At 55.5% G+C, this 22,413-nt stretch overlaps 2 protein-coding genes, 1 long non-coding RNA gene and 2 other non-coding genes across 5 annotated transcripts in view; 1 reads left to right on the top strand and 4 right to left on the bottom strand.

Annotated features, from left to right (window-relative positions):
• Positions 1-1,796: 1,796 nt before the first annotated feature.
• TRNAC-GCA lies at positions 1,797-1,868 on the bottom strand. Its single transcript has one exon. It is a non-coding gene; the product is annotated as a tRNA-Cys (tRNA).
• Positions 1,869-2,568: 700 nt separating this feature from the next.
• Positions 2,569-2,640, bottom strand: TRNAC-GCA. The gene has a single exon. It is a non-coding gene; the product is annotated as a tRNA-Cys (tRNA).
• A 662-nt stretch (positions 2,641-3,302) lies between these two features.
• Positions 3,303-14,730, top strand: LOC102768201. Its single transcript, XR_436217.2, has 4 exons — positions 3,303-3,316; positions 13,597-13,605; positions 14,496-14,501; positions 14,658-14,730. It is a non-coding gene; the product is annotated as an uncharacterized LOC102768201 (long non-coding RNA).
• Positions 3,323-10,152, bottom strand: ARL5C (ADP ribosylation factor like GTPase 5C). Its single transcript, XM_006774293.2, has 6 exons — positions 9,148-10,152; positions 8,495-8,555; positions 7,191-7,338; positions 6,049-6,132; positions 5,369-5,520; positions 3,323-3,711 (listed from the first exon to the last, which is right to left on the bottom strand). The coding sequence occupies exons 1-6, from the start codon at positions 9,191-9,193 to the stop codon at positions 3,663-3,665; spliced, it is 540 nt and encodes a 179-aa protein (XP_006774356.1). The 5' UTR covers positions 9,194-10,152; the 3' UTR covers positions 3,323-3,662.
• The window catches only part of CACNB1 (calcium voltage-gated channel auxiliary subunit beta 1), a 13,904-nt gene continuing 5,283 nt past the window's right edge, over positions 13,793-22,413 (bottom strand). Inside the window, exons 7-13 of the mRNA XM_015570885.1 lie at positions 21,728-21,808; positions 21,142-21,200; positions 20,865-20,974; positions 20,561-20,712; positions 17,793-17,872; positions 17,292-17,484; positions 13,793-15,594 (exon numbers count right to left, since the gene is read on the bottom strand). Coding sequence (XP_015426371.1) covers positions 15,130-15,594; positions 17,292-17,484; positions 17,793-17,872; positions 20,561-20,712; positions 20,865-20,974; positions 21,142-21,200; positions 21,728-21,808 — 1,140 coding nt within the window. The 3' untranslated portion in view covers positions 13,793-15,129. The remainder of the gene's footprint in view (positions 15,595-17,291; positions 17,485-17,792; positions 17,873-20,560; positions 20,713-20,864; positions 20,975-21,141; positions 21,201-21,727; positions 21,809-22,413) is intronic.

Genomic DNA, 22,413 nt, shown 5'->3' on the forward strand with positions numbered 1-22,413 from the left:
CTCCCGCAGCGCTCCCAGGACAGCCAGGGGGTCGGGGGGAGGGGCGTGGAGCACCCTAGGACTGAGGGAACCCCGAAGAGCATCAGCTGCCCCCCCCAACCCCGCACCTCCGTTCCCGCCTCCCTTCCCTCTTCCACGCCCCCGGGGGAAAGCAGCAGAGAGATCTGGGGACCAGACCCCAGAAGGGGCTGGCACCCCTCCTCCGTCCTGGGCTCCGGCCATCCCCCCACCATGCCCCAGCTCCGCCAGCTTTCCCGACTTTCTGGGCTGCTCCTCGGAGTTTGTGGGTGCCCCCCCCCCCGAAATCTCCCCTTACGGCAAAGACCCACAGCTCCTCGCCCAGCCGATGCCTGGATTCCACCCCCTCCCAGGCTCCTGTCCGCTTTACCACGCAAACCCCCATTTCCAGCACCGTGTTGCCCCCCAGCCCAGCACACTTGGGGTGGAGGGGGCAGCCCACCCTTGATTTCAAATAGATTGGACCTCTCCCCATTCCTAGAAGGTAACCCAGGCCACCCCTCGGGGGACCCCAGGCCTTCTCAGGGCCCGCCCCAATCTTCCAAGCCAGCCCCTGAGCAAGAACACAGTTCACACCCCTGCCTCTGCCGTATAACAGGCTCTGGGGATAGATTTATTTTTCCCTTCCAGGACAGAATAAAAATACCCGCAATTTATAGGAGATTTAATAGACGGCGAGAAATCAGGTCAGGACTCGGAGGTGCCTCTTCCTCCCGTGACCTACTTCATGTGACAGCAGGAGTCCGGGCGCTGGAGAATGGGAGCGTGAGGCGTGGGGGGCACCCTGGGGTCTAGGAACTGGAAAATCGCAGAGAGGGGTGTGGACGGAGCGTCTTTGGGGGGATTCCCCAAGAGGAAGGACACGCGTGGGAACCAGAGAAGGAACCACGTGAGCTGGAATAAAAATGAACTCAAGACTCTCTAATTTTTCAGAAGCCCAGTTCCTCCTCCCTCAGGACCCAGGGTCCCCAAAACGAACGCCCGCAGTCCTAAGCCCTCTGTTCCCTTACGGCGCAACGAGGCGAGGCCGGTCTGCAACTGCGCGTTTAATGTAAACCCCGACTTCGCAGACTCTTCAAGGCGATCCAACAGGCCGCCGCTTCCAGCTTCGGCTCCTTGCTGCCGTCTAGTGGCCACGTGACGACCCGCAACGCAAAAACCGTGTTTTGCGTTTTCCTTCACTTTCCCGAACCTGCGCAGACGCTGCCCACCGACTCCGGCTTCGGCCCGCTGGTCCACTTCTCCTCGCCCCTACCTTCTGGGAAGTCCCGGCCTTCGGAGAGGTCCCAGGACCGGACTGCAGCTCCGGGCTGCGTCTCTTTGTGCGTTCCCCAGCTCGGGGTGCCTCGCAGTTTGTTTTATAAGGTCTACAAGGGCTCAGGCTGAAACAGCAACCTGGAAATAATTAGAAACAAATAACATGTAAATGTTTAAAAATGTAAACCTGTAGAACTTGAACGTACATCAGAATCACCTGGGGAACTCGTTTTAAAACAGATTTCCGGGCACCGCCCCCGAGTCTCTAATTCAGTCCTTCTGGGACGAGACGGAGAACCTGCATTACTAACATTCCCCCAGGTGGTGGTGCTGGTCCCCGGGGTCGTCATTGAGAGCCACTGCTGTGGAATTCTTGTTTCTTGCACTCTCTCGTCGCTTTCGTCTGCCCAAAAGAGACGTAACGAACGAAATTTCAATATAAAATTGTGGAAGACGAAGGGGAAAGCTTTAAAAAAAATTGTTTGACTCACGGAATGTGGGGCCTGAAAAAAAGACATCGCAGGGGGCACCCGGATTTGAACCGGGGACCTCTTGATCTGCAGTCAAATGCTCTACCACTGAGCTATACCCCCGCTGCTGGCAGCAGCGCGGCGGAAAGCTTCTTAACACTCTGCTACACGGCGCCGCGAGGAGCTGCGAAGAGTAATAGGCTCTAAGGTTTATAGCAGCGGGAAAAGACATAAATCTCAAGCGAATACACATCTGAATGCAGGGTTTGTTTTCTGAAGCACTGAGCTAAAGGCTTCTACTGACGGTGTAAGAAAAAAGCAATTTGAGCCTGGAGATCTTTCGAGATCCCTCACTTCCGGGAGTTCCTTCGAGCCGCGGTCCCCTTCTTTTTGCCCTGCTATCGCCCCCTTACTGCTGCTCAACGCCCCTCTGTCCTTCCTACACTGTGACGCGGATTTCTCGGCGCCTTCCTTCCCCAGCCTAAGCCTCGCCCATAGAAACTAACCTCCCTCCCTAAGAACTGCCCTCGGGTCACTGGCCAGGCCGACCTAGCAGTGTGCCCACCTGCCCGCTACCGAGGAGAGTGGGCCTTATGCACAGTCCACATGGGTCAACCCGAAGGTCCAAGTCCTCTCTCGTAATGCATTCCACTCTTAGACACACACGCAAGTGAGCTCGTGGGTTGGGCAGGGCCTGGGCCTCGGTCCTCAGTGACTGCAAAAGAGGATGGCAGTGCCCGGGGCCGCATCTCCCGTCACCTCTAGGAGGACTTACAGAAATTGACTGCAGAACTAAGAAAAATGGAAAAACCTGGGTGTGCAGAGGGGGCACCCGGATTTGAACCGGGGACCTCTTGATCTGCAGTCAAATGCTCTACCACTGAGCTATACCCCCATCTTGTAATGATACCCTTGTTATGATCACTTCTTTGGAATAAGGACATGGCATCAATTTGTGTTCTTATCTGAGGATTATGCCAGAATAACTTAAAAAAAGGGACTGCTAGAATTCCTGAGTTCTTCCTTCACCGTCACGCCTCAGGAAAACCGTCCTGGTCTTGTGGGGTAAGAGCGCTGCTTCCTGTATACAGGGCAGCCTGGCTTTCCATCCTGTCTCCAGCTCAACCTAAATAGGACGCCTGAGCTTTTCCAACCCCTAAGAACCCTTCGTCAAGCAGGCAGAAATAAGAAATACTTTTCAATGCCATTTATTACACATTTATAAAAAATTTTAAAAACTCTAATACAGTGCAAAACAAAATCAATACAAAAAGACTGACAAGATACACGGGTGGTCTAGAAACCTGCGTCATTTGGCAGGAGTGGGGTTTACCTTGGAAGGACACTGGGCGTTAAGGACATAGTTGGTGTGGCTTAAAGCCGGAAAGAGGCAGCACCCCAGGGAATGGGAAGGAGGGGGAGTGGGACTCCCTGCAGTGCCAAGGATTGTTCCCCTCCCACTCCCTCTCCCTTCCCAGCTGCTTTGGGTCTGCCTTCCTTCCCCTGAGCCCACCCCTTTACCTTCTAGAATATCCTTTGCCCAAAGATGGCTGAGGGGCCAGAAAGCTGGGGTGGGGGTAGGGGGGGTAAAAGGCCTCTCTTACGCTGCCCCTCCATTTTTCCTACAGAACTGAGGGGAAGAGGCTCCACTCCCTAATCCACCCAACGTTTCCTTGAAGGACGCCTGCTTCCGTGGAGTGAGGGGCAGCTGTACCTGCTGTCCTGTCTGCGGCAATTCAGAGTATACAGTCTCTCTAGCTCCTCTGTGGGGAGTTAGGTGGGCAGCGGCTTCTCCCTGTCCATAGCTGCCCCTGCTCCCACCAGAGAATCGTAGAACAGTAATAAATAGTCACTTGGGTTTTCCACCCCAGAAGTCCACGCTAACCCCGAAGTTCCTGGTGGCCTCCGACTGGGACATCAGCTGGCAGTGGCCCGAGATTGCATCCACTGGAGCCCAGCAAGCAGCCTGCAGGACGGGAGGGACAGAGCAAGGACCAGTATATCCCATGAGGATGATGGCCTTCAAGCCCCCAGCCCCTGCCCAAAGCCAACTGAATGGGGCAACTGACGTTACAGCAGCCTTTCAGTCAATAATATAAACAGGCTGAGTATGTACTATGCACCAGCTACTGCGCTAGGCACTGTGGTTACAGGTGAAAACACAGACACGCCCTCGGGGGCTGACATCCAACAGAACTAGGCACTGTGGTTACAGGTGAAAACAGACACGCCCTCGGGGGCTGACATCCAACAGAGGAGGTGGATATCCAACAAATGATCACCCAAATCACTCCTTCACTACATACTGTAATAAAGGTTAGGAAGGCGCTGTACAGAGGCCTCTGGAAGTCTGGGAATCAGCGGGACTTCTCTAAGGAAGGGGCCTGGAGACCTACCTTAGCAATGTCTTTGGGCAGATCTCTAGCGCCCCCTTCCCACCCACTCCATCGAAGGAGGCAGGGCCAGGGTGACTTCAAAGGCCTGGGAAGAGACCCCCATAAGCAAGTTCTCCCATTAGACTGCTAGCAACACCAGAACTAAAGCGGGGTGGGGGTGGGATAGGATGGTCTTGGTCATGACTTTATCATCTGGCACAGTGCCTGGCACATGGGGGTACTTAGGAAATGCTGGTTGAATTGAATTGAAAGCAAGAGACCACGGGAAATGTGTGGCTCCTTGGCTGACGTGACCAAAGCCTCCCTTCTTTAATCAGCCATCTAGGTCCTTGGCCTCGGTGATTCCACCTGAGAAGGAAGAGGGAAGGGCCATCTCCAGACCTGATAGGGGCCCTTTCTGTGTGACCGTGACCGTGACCTAGGGCCTTCACATCCTTCAGTGTTTGCTGAGCATCCCTTCTCAGCAGCCCCTCCCCAGATAGCTATTCTAAGGTTGCAACATCCCCCTCCCATGTACTTCCAATCTTCTTTCCTACCTGACTTCCCCTGAGCACTTAGCACTTTTTAACTTACTACATATATTTTTATTTTTATTGTCTGTTTCCTCCCCCCACCCCACCCCCACGGGAACGTAAGCTCCAGGAGGGCAGGTGTGTGTGTCTGTTTTGTTTACCGGTGTTTCTCCAGGGGCCTAGAACAGTGCCTGGTGCTTAATACACGTTGAATGAGCGGCATCATTTACTCCCTACAGAGACTCTGGGAGGAAGTAGATTTAATCACCCTCCTCTTCAGAGGTGAGGAAACCCAAGGTCAAAAAGAGTCGGTGATTTCTGCCTCAAAGGCTTGTCCCAGGTCTGCCCGTGGCTCTGTCTCCTTCATTCAGATCTCAGCTCAAAAGGCATTTAGTAGAGGCTGCCCCTCGCCACCAGAGCTAAACCAGACCCATCCCCACCCCTCTGTCACTGTGGTCCAAGTTCACGTTCTTCATAGCACTTGTGAGCGCCTAAAACGTGGGGGTGGGGGTGGACTGTCACCTCTCCCCCCACTAGGACAGGCTCCTGAGATCAGGGGCTCTCTCGCTCACTGCTCACCCACAGCATCTCCGCTGTGGGAAGGCAACTGACTTGACTATGAACCAGATTCTGATAGGAGAGGCAGGAGGCTGTTCTGATGGTCAGTCATTCATTGGTACCAGTCCCAGGAGGTCCAGGTGGGACGGCCACTCACCCTTCCCCGGTGAGGGCACAGCAGCCCTGTATGTGCCATGGGTGGTCTTTGATGGCACTCAGGGTGAGGAATTGGGAGATCTCCACGGTGGTCATGGAGTCCTTCAGATCCTGCTTATTGGCGAAGATCAGGACAGAGGCATCTCGCAGAGCCTGTGGACAGAGGAGCCCAGCCCGTCAGCCTTCCAGGGCCCAGCCTCCCTCCCAGTGCCCCTTGAGTGTCCCCTGGCTCCCCTGCTGCCCCAGCAGGAGAAGCCCAAGCCCAAGTGGGGTGGGCACAGGGGCCTGTCCCAACATAGCAACCCCAGCCACTGACACTGACAGCTCACAGATGCCTCCAAGCCAGTCATAGAGTCCCTAACAGTCCCATGACATAGGAATCGGATGATTCTCCCTAATTTGTAATTGGGTGAACGGAATTAGAGAGGCAAAGTAGCTTGCCTGGGGTCCCACCGTGAGTGGGACATGGTTTCAGAACCGGAACCAGCAACTTTGGCTCCTGTGGTCACCTGTGCTGAGGGCATTATTGCCCTTCATCTGAGAGAAACTAGCCCCGCCCAAGCTGCTGAGCTAGAGGCTCTCAGAGGCCGAGTCACAGGAATGAGGCTCTGAGAGGCCAGTGTGTAAGCCGAGGTCACACCGGGAGCACACTGGGCCCTCTCCCAGCCGCAGGGGGCTCACCTCGTGGGCCAGCATCTTATACAGCTCCTCCCGAGTGGTCAGCAGCCGGTCCCGGTCCGTGCTGTCAATCACAAGGACGAGGAACTGGCCAGCAGAGGGGGACCATGAGTGGTGGGCTCTCCCTTGGTGAAGGTGCCCTCTGCCCAGCCGTGCTCCCCACTGGCCTCTGCACTACCCTGATGTGAGTCCCACCGGAAACAAACTGTCCCGCCTCAAGATCTCACTGCCCTCGTCCCATTTTTTTGTCTGACATTTATTTGTTTTTGTTCTAGTCCCATTTTAATTCCCCTTTCCAACCAGACACCTGGAATACACAGAGCATGACCTCAGATTTCCTGCCAGAGGCTATGCCCTGGGCATTCATGAGCCCATTTAGGCCTCACCACAGCCCTTTGGAACTGACACTGAAGTTGACCCTTGAACAATGCGAGGGATGGGGGCAACCAACTCCCACACAGTTGAAAATCACATATAACTTTGGACTCCCCAAAACTTCAGTCCTCGGTATCCGCAGGGGACTGGTTCCAGGGCCCCTGTGCGTACCAAAATCTACGGATGCTCAAGTCCCTTATAGAAAATGGCATAGAACAAAGGACTCTCAACCACAGTGCCATTCCCGGGGACGCAGAAGGCTGGCTGTCTATATATTGAAAAAATTCACAGGTAAGTGGACCCATGTTGTTCAAACCCAAAGTTTTTCAAAGTTCAAGGGTCAACTGTATTATTATCCCCATCTACAGATGAGGAGACTGAGGTGCAGCAAGGTGACATATCCTGCCCTCAGCCACACACCTGGTGAGTGGAGTGCTGGAATTTAAACTCGGCTTTCTTGTTCCAGGAGTGAAACCACTGAATTCTACTGCTTCCAGAGTGAGTAAGTAAAACCCCCGGAGACATGGGTCTACCCCATCCAGTGCATCAAACGGGAAAGTGCCAGCAAGCAGACAAAGCTGCTAGGAAATACTCAAACATGCCCACAGGCACTGTGCTGTGTAAGTATTTGACAGGCATGCCTTAGCTATTGTTGTATTATTCAAGTTTCACAACAACTCAGGGAGGTCGTAAGTGGGGGAACCGAGGCTCAGAGAGGTGAAGTCGCTGACTCATGTCACACAGCCCCTCCAGCCCCGGGCCCAGCTCACCTCCGTGTTGGAGAAGTATGTGTTCCAGGTGGAGCGCAGAGCTTCTTGGCCCCCGATGTCCCACATGAGAAAGCGGGTCTTTCGCAGGACAACCTCCTCCACGTTGCTGCCAATGGTGGGACACGTGTGGACCACCTCATTCATCAGGCTGGGGGGTAGGAGAGGTACCAAGAGCTCAGCCCAGCTCACTCACAGCTCTCACCTGCGACCCCTCTGCTCCCAAGTCCGGCTGAATCTAGTTCCGAAGAAATCAGCCCAGGTTGACCGGGCCTCTGCTGAGCGGGAGTGAGACCAAGTCCTGCCCTGGCTTGGACCCCAGGGAGGGGAGACTTAGGCGAACAGTCTCCCCAAACTTTGATGTGCAGTTGAATCACCTGGGAGCCTTGTTAAAATGCAGATTCTGATCCGGTGGGTCTGGGCTGGGGCCCAGCGCTTTGCACTTCTAACAAGCTTCCCCACGATCCACCGCTGCTGGTCTATGGGCCACACTTTGACTAGCGAGGGAGTCATTAGACAAACGAGACAGACGCTCGTGAGGGCCATCCGAAAGGTGCTCTGGCTACAGTGACATAGAAAACACACACCCTTTCACCTGCAAGGAATTCCTCCGGAAGATCTGGGAGGTCACTCCCTGTGCTCTTGGAGTCAGAGGTGAGAGAGAAGCTTCCTTTTCCCTGTATACTCCTGTGCTGTTAGGATTTTTCTTTTCTTCTCATTTTTAAAAACCATTTCTATGTGTCACTTTTTCAGGGGAGAAAAATCTGTCCTAAGTAAACACACTGGAGGCTCCAGAACAGGAGAGATACCATCCGGGGAGTGAATCCGGGGAAAACTCCGATGGGTAACAATTACTCAGCACATGTGCCGGGCTCTGCCGGACCAGGGGCCACAGAGCCCAGCGGACCCACAGCTGGCCCTCCCTTAGGGTTGGCAGAAGGAAGGCAAAGATGCAAAGGCGGAGGGAGCGCAGGAGTTGAAAGAGGGGACCCGCCGCTAGGGGGTAGGGAAGAGCAGGGAGGCGGGAGGAACCTGCCTGCCCACCAGCCTCAGCCTGTAGCCGAGCCTGGCAGGGGCCGGGGGCAGATGGCGGGGCGCAGTGGGGTTGCCCATACCCCGCAGCATTCGAATGCCAGGTCGAGGGGCCATTGATCTGAGTGAGGGGCCACTATCCCCAGGAAGGTCCCACTAGCGTTCTCCAAGTCACTCCTCCCGGGAACCCAGGAAGAGCTCCGGTGATTGGCCCACGTGTTTGTCAGTCTGGTGGAAAAGCACAAGCCCCGCCCCCCACCCCGGGAGTCACTTACAACTGGTAGAGGATGGTGGACTTTCCCGCGTTGTCCAGGCCCACGATGATAACCTTGTGCTCTGCAGGCATCCGAGGGAAGGGCAGGGTCAGGGCCCAACGCGATGACCAAGGGACTGTGGGACCCACGAGACCGCCCACGAAGGAGACAAGTGTCCCCAGCAGGCTGGGGGACTTCCCCACGGTACCACTTCTGCTCCCCCGCCCCCATCTCCCACTCACCCACCCCCCAAAAAGTGGGGGGGGGGAGGACCGACAGGACAGGTGTCTTTCCCAGGGCCCCGCACACCAGCCCCACCGCCCTCGCTCCACAATTCCAGAAAAGTGATTGTCTGGAGGCTCCGGGGAGCTCAGGGCTTGTCAAGACCCGGAGGGGTCGGGGAAAGAACCGAGCGCGAAGTCGCGATCGCAAGAAGCCCGCGGCGGCGGCTTTTACCCCGAGGATGTAGCTCGCCCAGCCTGTGCCCTGGGGCGCACCGAAACCCGCGACCCGCGAGGAGCCGGCAGGGAAGGGGCAGGGGAGACGGCGCATCGGACTCGGGGCGCCCGTGCAGGACCCTCCCAGTCCTAGGTTACCCAGCGCATCCCAATCCCGGGGGACCCGGGCGGGAACCAGATCAAAGCGATCGCTTGGATGCCCTGGGCGCCCCTTACCCTGTTTCCCGAAGATGCCCATCAATTTGGCCATCAGTTGTCCCATGGCGCGTCCGGGGCCGAACAGGTGCAGACTCAGTGGCCCTCGGGGGCCCGGGTTGAGCCCGGGCGCTTGGAGCCCCGCCCCCGGGGGAGGGCCAGACGGGGTCTCTGAGGTCACGGGAGCCTCCTGAGTCCCCTGCAGGGCCTGGGAATTCCCTGAAACGCTGAGCCCTCAGGGGTGCTATGGACGTCAGGTCGACAACAAACTACTGTCTAGAGCCCTGGAGGTGCGAGGAAAATGGGGTCCAGACTCCACATCCTCCCCCCCCACCTGAGAAAATCCCAGAGTTCTCTGGGTGGACTGCTCCCCCACAGCCAATCCAGGAGACTCCGACGGTGTTCCATGACCGTGTCCCAGGTCCTCCTTCTCCAAGGCCATGTCTGGAGCATGAGGCTAAAGCAAAAACCCTTGGCCACCCACCTTCTCCACCTACCAGCTGTGTGGGGTAGACAGGGCTCACTGATCCCCGCTCTCTGAGCTGGGAGAGTATTTTGACCCTCAGCACGTCTCTAGCTGTTCACTTGTGTGGGTCTTGTAGTTCCCAGGGTCTCCCTCCTTTGGCAGGTCCCTTGGTGACAGGCAATTTTTATGATTTGCTGGCAACCCGACTGCTCAGGCACAGCTCCCTTAACCAGAGGGTAGGCACCCCAAGACAGGGATGGCGCAAAACAGACATCTCTCAGCCACAGACCCTACAGAGGGATTCCAGATACTAAGACACAGGCAGAGGAGGAACAAGAAGGGGGAGCCGCTCCTTGATGTTTGCGAATTTCCTTCTTTGCTTAAACTGGGGAAAACCAGAAAACAAAAAGAGAAGTAGGGAAGGCAAACCAACCACAGGCTGCAGGGCAGTTAGGAGACACCAGCCATCACCCAGGGCACTTGGCTCCTCCCACCCTTCTGCTCTAAGGGGTCTCCCTGCCTCTGTCTCCCCTCACCAGGCATCTCCTCACAGCCCTCAGTCCTGTTAACCTTCCCAGTCTGTTCTAACGGGTCTCCCTGCCTCTGTCTCTCCTTTCCAGGCATCTCCTCACAGCCTCAGTCCCGTTAACCTTCCCAGTCTGTTCCTCCGCAGCTCACAAACCTGCAATGGCTCCCTATTGCCCACTTGATTCAGATCTGTCTCCTCTCCTGAAATTCGGGAACCTCCATGAATAGCCCCCACCTGCCTTTGCAGCTTATCCCCCATGTTTGCCTCCAGCGGTCCTTGCTCACACAGGCACAGCTCTTTCCAACTGTGCTTTTACCTCTGCGTTTCCTCCACCCGAACGCCTTTCCCTTTTTCAGAAAGGAGGGTTCCTGAGCCCCATCCCATTGGCTGCCTGCCATAAAAGCCACCTACTTGCCAAGCTCCGGCCTGGTTCTCCAGCCATAGGGGGCTTCTCTCCACACGGAGACTGCGGACCGGACTGGACTGGCATGCCTGTTTCTTCCAATCATCTGTGATTCCCAGAGGGCGGGGTTCGTGTCTTGTTCACCTGTGTGCCCCCCCTCACCTGGTCCAGTGTCCGGCCCGCAGTAGGAATGTGTTGCTATTGGATTGAAGTACAGTGAGTTAAGCTACAACCTGAGAAATGGTTTTGGAGTATTAAAGAAAAAAAAAGTGTGAGTACAAGTTGAAGAGAATGGAGGAAGACAGGGAAGTTTGTGAAGAGAAGAGAGAAAAGAATTCACTTAATACAGAATTTTCACTCACCCCACCCTCCACCCCCCAGATTCCTAGCAGAGAAGGAAGAAGAATTGGCCAGTGGAGCCCATCTGGCTGATTTCATTTCGGCCCTAGGAAAAAAGGAGCTGGGGCTGCGGCGGGGTGCAGGAGGGTGAGGGCACAGGAGGTGCTGAGGGAAGCAGCAATGTGTTAAGCATTTTCACCATCTGTTTCCTGGGGGTGGGGGGGGACCTGTGAGTGTACCCTGCCTCCTCCGCCGCCACCGCCACTTGCAGAATTGAAAGTGACATTCGGCCAGCTGGAGCACGTTCAGTAAACAGACCAGAGCCCAGCCTTCCTTGAGGCCCAGAGCTGGGTCTTAGGGGCATTTCCTTCACTTTTCATTCATTTGATGAATATGAGTCAGGAGGTAGGAAACATGCCAAGTAGACAAAACAGACCCAGTCTGGGTCTTAGGAAGCTTACTGTCTAGTGGGGAGACAAATACACATACAAAAACAAACCCACAAAAACAACCAGCCAACCAGCCCTGGCAGGCAGTAGATGGGAAGGCCTGATTTAGAAGGGAGCCACGGCACTCTCCTCTGAGGATGTGATCACGGAAGCTAAGGCAAGCTTTCGCTCTAGGTTGGACTGGAACACCCCCTCACCTCTGGGCCGTCGTGGCCCTGCTCAGCTCATTTCATTTTTGATTGGTTGGAAACCTTCAGCCACACCTAGGACTGAGGCTCGCTCTGGTGCAGAACATATTGCAAAGACAGAAGCAGCCAGTCAGGTGTGAGTATGTGGGGAGTGAGGGGCGGGGAGATCCCCAGCGCCTCAGTTCCTGAACCCCTGAGGGGGCTGTGGTAGCAGAACCAGCCTCTCTGGGCCTCATCACAGCCAGCTTCATGGTTGTTGACGTCCCGGTCCCGTGCTGTGTCGGTTGAGGGCTTGTGGGTACCAAGAGACAAGTCTCTCTCTCTCTCTCTCTCTCTCTCTCTCTCTCTCTCTCTCTCTCTCGCCTCCCAATATCTCCAAGCCACCTAGAGATGCCCCTGCCTGTATGTTCTGGGCAAATGCAATTTCAGGCAGAAGGCACATGGGGAAGAGACACATATTCAGATTCCTGTTTCCCCCTCCCTCCCCCGCTCCGCTCCCAGAAGCTGGGCCACCCTGGGGCAGGGGAATTAGCCCTAGACTTGGGGGTATGGACACCACAGAACTTGAAATCCAGACATCTGAGTCCAAGTTCTTGCTCCAGTGCCGTGTATGGACACGCTGCTGGAACTCTCTGAGCTTTATCTGTAAATGGTAGTTAATAATCCCCGCCCTCGGTACAAAGACATCAGGCTCCACACAGGATGGGGCTCTCCTCCGAGCTGTCTTCTGCTCTCCTCCTCTGGGCTGTCCTCCTACAGCACCATAAACCCGCCTTGTCCAAAGCTAGGTATCATTTCTGCCTCTAACTTGCTTTCTCTCTGTAACCCACAGTCACCCAGACACCGCCCTCCCTCTCAGCGACCATCTCCAATTGCTCCTCATCAGCTCTCCATTCTGTTCGACGTCTCTGACAGCCACAGCCTCCTTTCCCGCTCCACTGCTGAGGTCTCGTGCAGGCCCCTCGCATTCCTCACGTGGAGTACTGCAGGTTTCCAGGCTCGACCCTCCTGTCTGCTCCAAACTGCAACCAAGGCAATCTTGCTATTGCTGCGTGCAGCCCTTTGATGTCTGCACACCAGCTTCAGGACAAAGCCCAAACTCCTTAACGCAACTCAAGATCCCGGGGACCTGCTCCTGCTGACCCTTCTCTGACCACACCTTGCGAGCAAGGTGAAGGCCAAGAACACATCCTGTATGTCACCTGTCTCCTCTGCCTTCAACACTCCCCCCACTCCTCTGCTCAACCCTTACTTCCTACAGGAAGTTACTCCTGGTCTCCTCAGATTTAGGGGACTCAAGCCCTGACCCCTGTCCCAGGTTCCCCCAGAACCCAGTGCTCCCCACATCAGACAGCTCACTGTTCTGTCCCAAATTGCCTGTGGCTCCCATTTAGACTTGTGCCTGGTACATAGTAGGTGCTCAGCAAACGTTTGTTCAGTGGTTAAACGTGGGAATGGATTGCACCGAAAGGCAGTGCAGAGCCCTACACTGGGAGGCAGAGACCGGACTCCAAATCCCAGCAGCGCTTGACGGCCCTGGGTGGGCCTGCCACCTGACCTGCAGGCCTGCCCAGCTCCTCTCTCCTTGGGTCTGCTGACCCCTCTTCTAGGGAGATCTGGATGTCTGCTGCCCTCTCTCCACACACACACACACCTGCACACAGAATAGAGGAGCACTCAGGTTAAAGACCCAGGAGCTCATCCTTCAGGTCCAGCACCACCCCAGAATCAAGAACCAGGTGCTTCGAGAGACAACAGCAGTAACCACCTCCGGAGCCCGCATCCTGCCAGCTGCGGAGGGCAGGAACTGGCAGCCACCTGCTGACTGTCTTTCTCTGAAGCTGGGACTGGGGAAATCCCCATTCTCTCTGCCCCTCCCCCAAGGCTGGTTGGCAGGGGCTGGGTAGGGGGTAGTTGTGGGGGCTTTGGGGAAGAAAGCCAGACTCGGTCCCTCCCTCTCCCGAGGTGTTGGGGAGCAGTTGAGGCCAGAGGAGAACAAACACGCGCCTTTAACATTGTGCCAGTGGGTCTGGATCTCATTGTAGGACACCCCATTTCTCCACCTCAGCTTCCCATTTTCCCTGGCTCTGCTTAAGGGGAGAGGGGTTCGCAGCGGAGTTTGCGCTGAGTGGGGACCGAGCCTGGCTACGCCGCTCAGTCAGGTCTGAATGTAATGCATCAGAGAGTCACAAATCACCCTCATCTCCTGTGGCGTAAACAACTCCAGGCACAGCTTCCTCCTGCACCCCCCCTACCCCCCTGCGGGAACAAAGCAGGCTCGGGAGGCTGCCGCAAAGGACAGGATGGTGGTTTTATATGTGGCAAAATACTCCTAGGGGAGTAAAGACGAACAGAAGGACAGATGGAGGCACATGATACCAGACAGGAGGGGGAAAGGTTGGGCAGTGGTCTCTTCTAACCAGTAAGTGGAAGCTGCACCCCACCCCCAGGTGGGGGGTGGGACGACATTGGCACAGGAGGTGGCGAGACAGGCATGAGGTGCCCATCCCTGAGGTGGGCAGCCGGGCAGGGCCCAGTCCTCGTTGGCACAATCGGCTCTCTCTGGCCCAGCTGGGATGCTGGGGAGGGCAGGGCTGCTGGGCTAAGGGGATGCTAGGCCGAGGGACACTCAGGTCAGAGGGGGATAGGAAGGCCTCTCCTGGGGGGAGTGGAGTGGACGTGGGTAAAGAACAAGAGGCAAATACAGAGCAGCAGCAGCAGCAGCAGCCAAGCCCCCCAGGGGAGAGCCGCGGTCCCGAGGCAACCCCTGGGCAGGGATCATTTCTTGGGCACCAACCCCAAGGGCCTCTTCCCTGGGGTTTTGGGGTGGGAATGAAGGAGCAGTTTTTGGTTTCAAAATGAGGCGGACCAGAGTGCCACGGGCTCCACACCCAGGTGACACAGGGACGGGGAGGGCCCCTCTTCTGATGGCAGCAGGCAAGGGATAGTGTAGGCAAAGCTCATTCCTGGGGCAGGTAAAGGCTGAGACATGGAGGTGGGGGTGGGGGTGCGGGTAGCGTCTCCGATTGCCCACTCCTCAGGGTTCGGTCCTGGGTGGGCAGATGGCACTACATCTGATGCCCATCAGTTTCTACCCAGACACCTCCCCAAGGGGCTTCCAGCAGGGAGCTTCCTCCTACCAGACAGCTGGGGGGAGAGGGTTGGGCATGAGGAGGGACCCTGGGCCTGGAGTTTGGGAAGAGAACCCTCGTGGAAAAGCCTGTGGCCTCTCTCTCCAGGAAAAACCCCCTACCCTTCCCAGCTACTCCAGGCGGGGAAAGGGCCGCCCCATGGAGAGTCCCACGTAGAAGGAGCTAAGGAAGTGCACCTTTTCTCTGGGAGAGAGAGGGGAGCGAGACCCCCTGAGGAGGGGAAAAGGAGACACTGCAGACAGGTGGGCATCCCCCGTCCACCCACCGCAGGGAGATAAAGACCTACAGCTGGAGCGGAAGGGACTCCCTGGAGCTGGGATGCTACCACCTAAAAACAAAAAAAAAAAACAAAAACCCAACACTGAGCAAAGGCATCTGAAAGAGAAGCGCCCCCTGGAGGTAAGACACCCCCGGCGGTGAGCGAGCTGCACCTCCCTCCCCTGGGCTCAGTCCTTCCTCCCAGGGCGGCCCGGCCTCTCAGCGGATGTACACGCCCCGCCCCCAGCCCTCCAGCTCGTTCTTGTTGCGCCCCAGCACGGGCCCCCCGCCCTCCGCGCAGTAGCGGGCCTTATTGCGGCCGCGATTCCGGTTGTCAGTCAGCTCCTCTTCATAGTCGTTCTCTTCATCCTCCCAGGATCCCTGCCGGGCGGGTGGGGTGCTGCCCCCTGCGGGGTCTCCAAGCCCTGGCCCCTCGGAGGGGTCGGTCTCCATGTCCACGCACGAGTCGCCCAGCTCGGTGTAGGTAGAATTGCGGTTGCCAGAGGCGTCGGCATCAAACGTGTCTTGGCGGGACAGTGCCCGCACGGTGCCCACCCGGCCCGGTGGGTGGCTGCCGGGGTAAAGGCCTGGGGGCTGGCCCAGCTCCCCCGGGTACTCGTGCACGCTGGCATGCTCCCCGGTGGCCCGGTCCAGCGACTGGTCCCCAGAAGCAAGGTAGGGTCCCTGGTTAGCAGACAGACGGCACACACCATGCAGATCGGGCAGGGGTGAGAGAAACACAACAAGGCAACGTAGGTTAGTGTTGGCACCGAGGCACCAGCCTGGCAGAGGGAGGAGGGGGCTGGCTCTAGGGGATGGAGCCCGGCCAAGGACGCTAGAGCCCGGACCTCAGGGCATGTGCTCCTTTGTTAGGACGGAAGGGGGCGCCCCACCTCCCCCCCTCCGCCCCCCCCTTGCCTGAGGCCTGCACTCTCCCGGCTACCATGACACAGACCCCATGAACGATTAGTCATCGCTTCCTCAACACACGTCACTAATGCTGTTTTGGGGTAAATCATCATTAACAGCTCATTAGTATTGCCACTCGTTAGTGGTCGATTGGGTTAGTCATTGCTCCAGTTTTCCAAATACACTCAGGGGATTTCAGCGCAAGCTCCCTAACCCCAGCTCCTTCCGCCCAAACCAGACCCTCATCAGAGGGTTCTAGAACCCCACACTCCCTGACCTCGGTGAATGATGGAATTCCTCCTCTGCCCCCAGCAAAGACTCAAAGCAGCAGGACAGGAAAAGCTGATGGGTCTCCACCCCACAGGAGATGATGAGGTGGCCCCGTGTCCTCAGCACCAAATGCCACATGGACTGATGGCCACTTCCATCACAGAGGCCACTGGGAGGGTGCAAAGAGGCCTGGGTCCTAGTCCTGCCCCTTTAAGTTGGGTGATGCTAAGGAACTGACTCCCCTTCCCGTGGCCCAGTTTCTCTGCGGTGGTGCGATGGAGATGAGAGCAGCAGTTTCCAAACTGTTCCCCTGAGATCTGGGGTGGAGTGGGAGGGCACAGAAGTGCTTCAGGGGTCCCCGTGGAGGTGAAGTGGAGGCCAAGCCACTAGCTCCCTCTGAGCAGAGCAAGGACGGCTTCTACTGAGCTTCCACATAAGACTCAGCGAACGAATTTGAAAAGCAATGGTCTAGAATGCTTTTTTTCTGGCTCTAATGGAGAATCAAATACGTCATGATGTGATCTCGGGGATGGGCCGTGGCTCCTATGGGAGGAGGGAGAGGCAGGGCGGGGCACCCACAGGGGGGCCTTTCCTGGAATCTGTTTCACTGGGAGCAGAATGGAAGGTTCAGCATCCATCACAGAAGATGCTACTTTCCGGGTCCCTTCTGAGGGGCCTCCTGTGGTGAGGGCTCTAGGGAAGGGGACAGTCGCTTTGGGTTTAAAGGCCCCTGCGTTGTGGGATTCCCTGCTCTGTTGGGTCTACAATGCTGTGACCGCTCTTGAGTCTAAAATGGGCATGGGGTCCAGTGAATGGCTCTACCAGTCTTCTCCGTGTTTTCTTCCAAGTCACTTGACTTACAGGGCCCCCAATCAGGCCTCACACCCAAAGCCCCCAAGGCGGCTGATGGAGTCCTATGGCACCAGGCCCAAGGAGTACCATCAGCCCGCCCCAATCCCACAAACAAACCACAGACACCAGAAGCTGCTGCTCACCACATTTTTTTACAAAATAGAGCTCTTTCCTTCCTTCCCCATGATCCCTGTTCTCCAATTCCCGGCCATGGGCAGGAGGGGAGGTGTGGGAGGAGGGGGTACCTACATGGCGTGCTCCTGCAGCTGGGGCACTGCCCCGGCCTGCTGTGAGGCCTCCAGCCCACCCCAGAAGCTGAGATTTCTCCTGAGTGAGGTGAGCACCTGTACCTGGAGGTTGGAGACAGGGGCAGGGCTGGCAGCCAGGGCTGCAGTAGCCATGGTGCGGGTCAGCAGTGGGTTAGGTGGAGTGCTGCTGGGCGGGTGTGTGGCCTTCCAATAGGCTTCCAAGTATTCCGCCAAGTGCTCACAGGCATCCTCCAATTGGTTCTCATCCAGGATGATGTCAAACATTTCCTGTGGAGGCGGGGTTAGGGGGAGGGCTAGGATGAGCCAGGCAGGACCTAGGGGTTGTGGGTATGGCCTGGGCACAGTGGGCGGAGAGTCAAGGGGTTGAAGGGCAAAGTTAAAAAGAGACATCTGGATGTCCAGAAAGAGAAGGGGGGCTCTCAGATGGGCACTGGCAGAACCACAAAGGCTCTTGGCACCCACATAGTCCAACTCCCTCATTCTAGATTTAAGGCTTAGACTCCCCAAAGAGAAGCGGTACTTCTGGGGCTTGAAGCCAGTCTGTGACTGCCTGCCCAGCACTCCTTCCCAGAAGTCCATCAGCACCGCTCCGAGGCCGCTATTTGCACATTGAGGTGTTTGGACTGCGACTTCCCTCGAGACTTGATGAGCCTCTGAAGTACCTGGTTTGGGGGGAGAAGAAGGAATCCCAGAAATGCACCAAGTCAGAGAGGCAGGTCCTGGTTAAAGCTGGCGTGGAGTGCCAGGGTCAGGGCGAGGGGATGTTGGGTGATTCTCAGCCCTGGCCACCTCTTTAGACATCACCTCACCAGCCCTGTATCCATCCTGCACACTGCCCAGGCTCTCTCCCGGGTCTCATGCCAACATGTCCTAGAAGTTCTCGTCACAGTGGCTGTCTGAAGGGTATACAGCCCCGCTCCTCTAACCTTCTTCACAGGCTTCATTGTCTAGGCCAGCCGTGGGCAAACTACGGCCCGCGGGCCGGATCCGGCCTGTTCGGCTGTTCTATCCGCCCGCGGAGCCGAAAGGGCGGAGGGTTCTCTTGCTCTCCCCTCCGCCCCTTCACCAGCAGCAGTGTTAACACGTATCAGTTCACACACACACTCCATCCATGCTTTGGTTCCGCCCTCCGGTCCAGTTTAAGAACCCATTGTGGCCCTCAAGTCAAAAAGTTTGCCCACCCCTGGTCTAGGCCAACTTCCCCTCCATGTTAACAACAGCCATGCTTTATGGGGCACCTACTGCATACTGGCACTATTTGGTACTTTTTACATGATCAATTCATTGAGTTCCGACAATAATCTCATTAGGTGGCCACTACTATGATTTTCACTCAATCATAATAATAACAATAGCTGAAACAAACCCATAACCTTAGCTAAATGATTAAAGCTAACATCACCAATGATGCGGCAAACCAATGTCATATGCCTCTTGACGCAATGCAATCAGGACACATGGTTTTGGTGAAAACTGAAGATGGACTGAATTCCAGATAACACTTCTTGAATCTGACAATTACACTATGATTAATGTCCTTGTTCTTAAGAAATACATGGTGGGATAAAGGCATACAATACTTATAACCTACTCTCAAATCGTTATGTGTACATAATATATACGTACATATATGCATAAGATAAAGTAAATGTGGCAAAGTGTTGAACATTAGTCAATCTGAAGAAAATTGAATTGCACACTTTAAATGGCTGAATTGAATGGTACGTAAATTATATCCCAATAAAGCTGTTAAAAAATTAGCAAATCCAAGTGAAGGGCATTCAGAGGATGAGAGTTCTTTGGGCTATTCTTGCAACTCTTCTGTAAATAAAAATCTTTTAAACAATAAAGTAGATATAGTGCTTAGTAGGTACCAGCCACTTTGCATGGTTAATCCATTTACTCGATCTTCACAATCACTACCTGAGGATCCCTATTTTACAGATGAGGACACTGAGGCAGAGAGATGTCAGGTGACTTGCCAAAGGAGCACAGAGCTGGTAAGTGGCAGCCCTGGGACATAAACCCAGGCAATCTGGACTCTCAGAGTCCCCACCTTTAACTTCAGTCAGTTGCTCATCCATGGGGGATGGGCGTACTGGTACTTTCTAGATCACAAAGTGTTGTTGTGATCTTATTGGATCCTTTATCTTATTGGATCCTTTCAACCACTCCAGGAAGTACTTAGATTCATCATCCCCTTCATGCTCATTAGAAACTTAGGACTCAGAAAGTTTAAGGAACGGGTGCTCAGTTCCCAGGGTGCTCTCATGAGGTTATAACAGTTTCCACCCCTGGTTGCCATCATGAACTCTGGGCTCTTTATTTATTTTTTTATTATTATTATTTTTAAATATATTTTATTGATTTTTTACGGAGAGGAAGGGAGAGGGATAGAGAGTTAGAAACATCGATGAGAGAGAAACATCGATCAGCTGCCTCCTGCATACCCCCTCTACTGGGGATGTGCCCGCAACCAAGGTACATGCCCTTGACTGGAATCAAACCTGGGACCTTTCAGTCCGCAGGCCGACGCTCTATCCACTGAGCCAAACCAGTTAGGGCAAACTCTGGACTCTTTACGTCATTACCTCAAACCCTCTCAACAATTAACACCAGGGAGGCATTATAATCCCCATTCTACAGGGTCAGAGGCTTCAATTTCAATAAAAAATAACAACCAAAAAAAAACCCCCAACAAAATCTAATTAATAAGCCAACCACAGCTCAGATTTGAACCCCATGCTGTCTTCTAACTTCAAATCCTTCACCTACACTTGTCCTCCATGCGTCTCAAACCCCCACTTCTTCACCTACACTCGCCCTGCATGTTCCTCCCCCATTAACATCGAGGAGGGAAGACTAATGGAGCTGCAACATGACAAAGAAGTAAATCCTACGGATTTCATCTCCGTCAAGGTCCACATGAGGACAGTGCGGCAGAAAGGGCTGAAACCAAAAGGCAGGAAGGACCGCCCAGCTGTCAGTAGCTGGGTGACACCGGGACAACACGCACAGAATTCCAGCTTTCTGGATCAAGAGTGGGAGGTTAACCAGAGCGGAGACAGGGGACTGGCCTGCATGGCCCTAATAATAACATTTATGTTAAGATCTATAGAGTATTAATAGCTAATACATGGTGAGGTCCATTATACCGGAACCTTGGCTAAGTCCTAAGTATTCACATTAGGTTGAATCTTCACAATATCCATGTGATGGAGTTTTACAGAGCAGGAGAGTACGGCTGGGGTGATTCAGCCACAGCATTAGTCAGCAGCAGCTGGGATTTAAACAGGCAGCTGGACTCCTGAGAGCTCCTGTCCCCTCTCGGGTCCGGCCCCTGCACCCACCTTGGGAGAGGTGATCTTGATGTAAACAATGATGGGGGCCAGTGAGGTCTTGGAGAGTTGGGCCGGATGGTTGATGGTGTCGGCATCCAGAGCAACCAGCTGAAGGGTCCGGGCCAGCTCGAAGATTCGCTCGATCTCGCTCTGAACCTCAGCTGGGGGTACATGGAGTCATGGAGAAGGGGGAATGTCAGGGAGCCCCCCAGGAGGCAGCGGGTGGATAGAACACTTCTGGAGATGCCCCCCGCTCTCCTCCCACGTCTGGCCCCAGAAAGCAGGGGATGGGGGGTGTGAGGGGTGGGCTCACCCAGGCTGGAGCGTGTGTTGGAGCGCTCAATGATGATGTGTTTGCTGGGGTTGTTGAGGACTGAGCGCTTAGCCAGGGAAATGTCCGCCGTCACCCGAGTGATGGAGATCCTGGGGCATGGGGCAAAGGGAGTCAGGGCTCAGGCGGGCTCGAATGCCCTGCCCGCTCTGCAGGCTCTAGGCCTGCCTCCTATCCCTCAGTCCGAGATCCCAAATTATCATTCAAGCCATCCTGCCCATCCCCAGCAGCAGTGGGGACCTAGCTCCCGGGGTCTTACCTGCCATCAAACCGATGCTTCAAGAAGTCAAACAAAGCCTTCTGCATCATGTCTGTAACCTGAGGGTGGGACGTGGGGTGGGGGAGAAGTCAGGTGTTTAAAAAAGCCACTCAGCAAGAGTGGGCTGCTGGGTAGATGCACCCTCCCACACCATTTCCTTCTTAAATTCCTGAAATGAATGGGCCCCTGGGGGAAAGAGGCGTCTTCTGAGTCTGAGGAGCCTCCAATGAGCTCTCAGATTCCAATGGTTCTTCTAGGTGGTTCCTCTGCGAGGACTCTTCTGGAGATTTGGGGGGAGGAACTCGACCCTCTGAGTGGGTCTCCCTGTGGGTGGGGCCCTCTGGGAAATTGCTCTGAAGGTCGGTAGCCCTCTGGGGAAGATACCCGGGAATGCAGGCCCTTCGAAACCTCTGGAGTCTCTCTGAAGGTAGTGGGTCTCCCTGTGGGTGGGGCCCCTCTGGGAAATTTCTCTGAAGTTCGGTAGCCCTCTGGGGAAGATACCCGGGAACGCGGGCCCTTCGAAACCTCTGGAGTCTCTCTGAAGGTCTGGGCCCCTCTGGGTCCACTCCCCGCTACGGGCTCCTACCTCATAGCCCTTGAGCGACGGTCCCACCAGGATGATGGGCCTCATGGAAGGCACCACGTCATAGGGGGGCACATGCTCTGTCTGGAGGGGAGGCAGGGAGGGGAAACCCCAGAGTGGAGATGGCATTAGCCCCTCTCCCCCAGCCTCCAGGCTCCCCCATGCACCCATTCCTCCCGCTGGTCCCAGAGCCCAGATGTGGGGATCAGGCTGGGAGCCGGACTGTCAGTCAGTCCAGGGGACTTGAGAATATTCAGACATACCAAGACCCTCTTTCTGGGTCTTGGAGAAGAGCTGGGAAGGCTGACAGCCCCTCATTTGGTGCCCACCTCTTGCCCCAGTACAGCCAACCTGCCCATTTTAAGAATTCTCTTAACTGTCCTGCTCTGCAGCCAGTAGACCCCCACTGTCCACCTAAGACCCATGGAGTCCGAAAAGAGCCAGAAGGGTCCCGTTCCATGCCCCCTTCACATTTGGGGGGGGGGGCAAACTCGGGAGATCACAGTGGCAGTGAGGGGCAAGGTCAGGTTTCATCACTACCAGGTTCTACTCCTGGTTGGGGAGGGGGGCAGCTTTCCAAGGGAAGGGGTGCTTGGATTTCAGGAACTACTCCTTCTTGTGGAGCGGGCCAGGGAGAGTTTTGTGTGGAGATAGACACGCCTGTCCTCTGTGCCATCCCACCCCCCTGC

Source organism: Myotis davidii, unplaced genomic scaffold, assembly GCF_000327345.1.
Source record: "Myotis davidii unplaced genomic scaffold, ASM32734v1 scaffold327, whole genome shotgun sequence".
Taxonomy (NCBI): Eukaryota; Metazoa; Chordata; class Mammalia; order Chiroptera; family Vespertilionidae; genus Myotis; species Myotis davidii.

Bases quoted from the DNA above. Each gene is read 5' to 3' on its own strand.
- ARL5C (XM_006774293.2), bottom strand. From the start codon at position 9,193: ATGGGACAACTGATGGCCAAATTGATGGGCATCTTCGGGAAACAGG. The intron at 8,556-9,147 runs GTAAGGGGCGCC...GGATGCCTGCAG, and splicing joins GGGCATCTTCGGGAAACAGG to AGCACAAGGTTATCATCGTG. The intron at 5,521-6,048 runs GTGAGCCCCCTG...CTCTGTCCACAG, and splicing joins ATAAGATGCTGGCCCACGAG to GCTCTGCGAGATGCCTCTGT.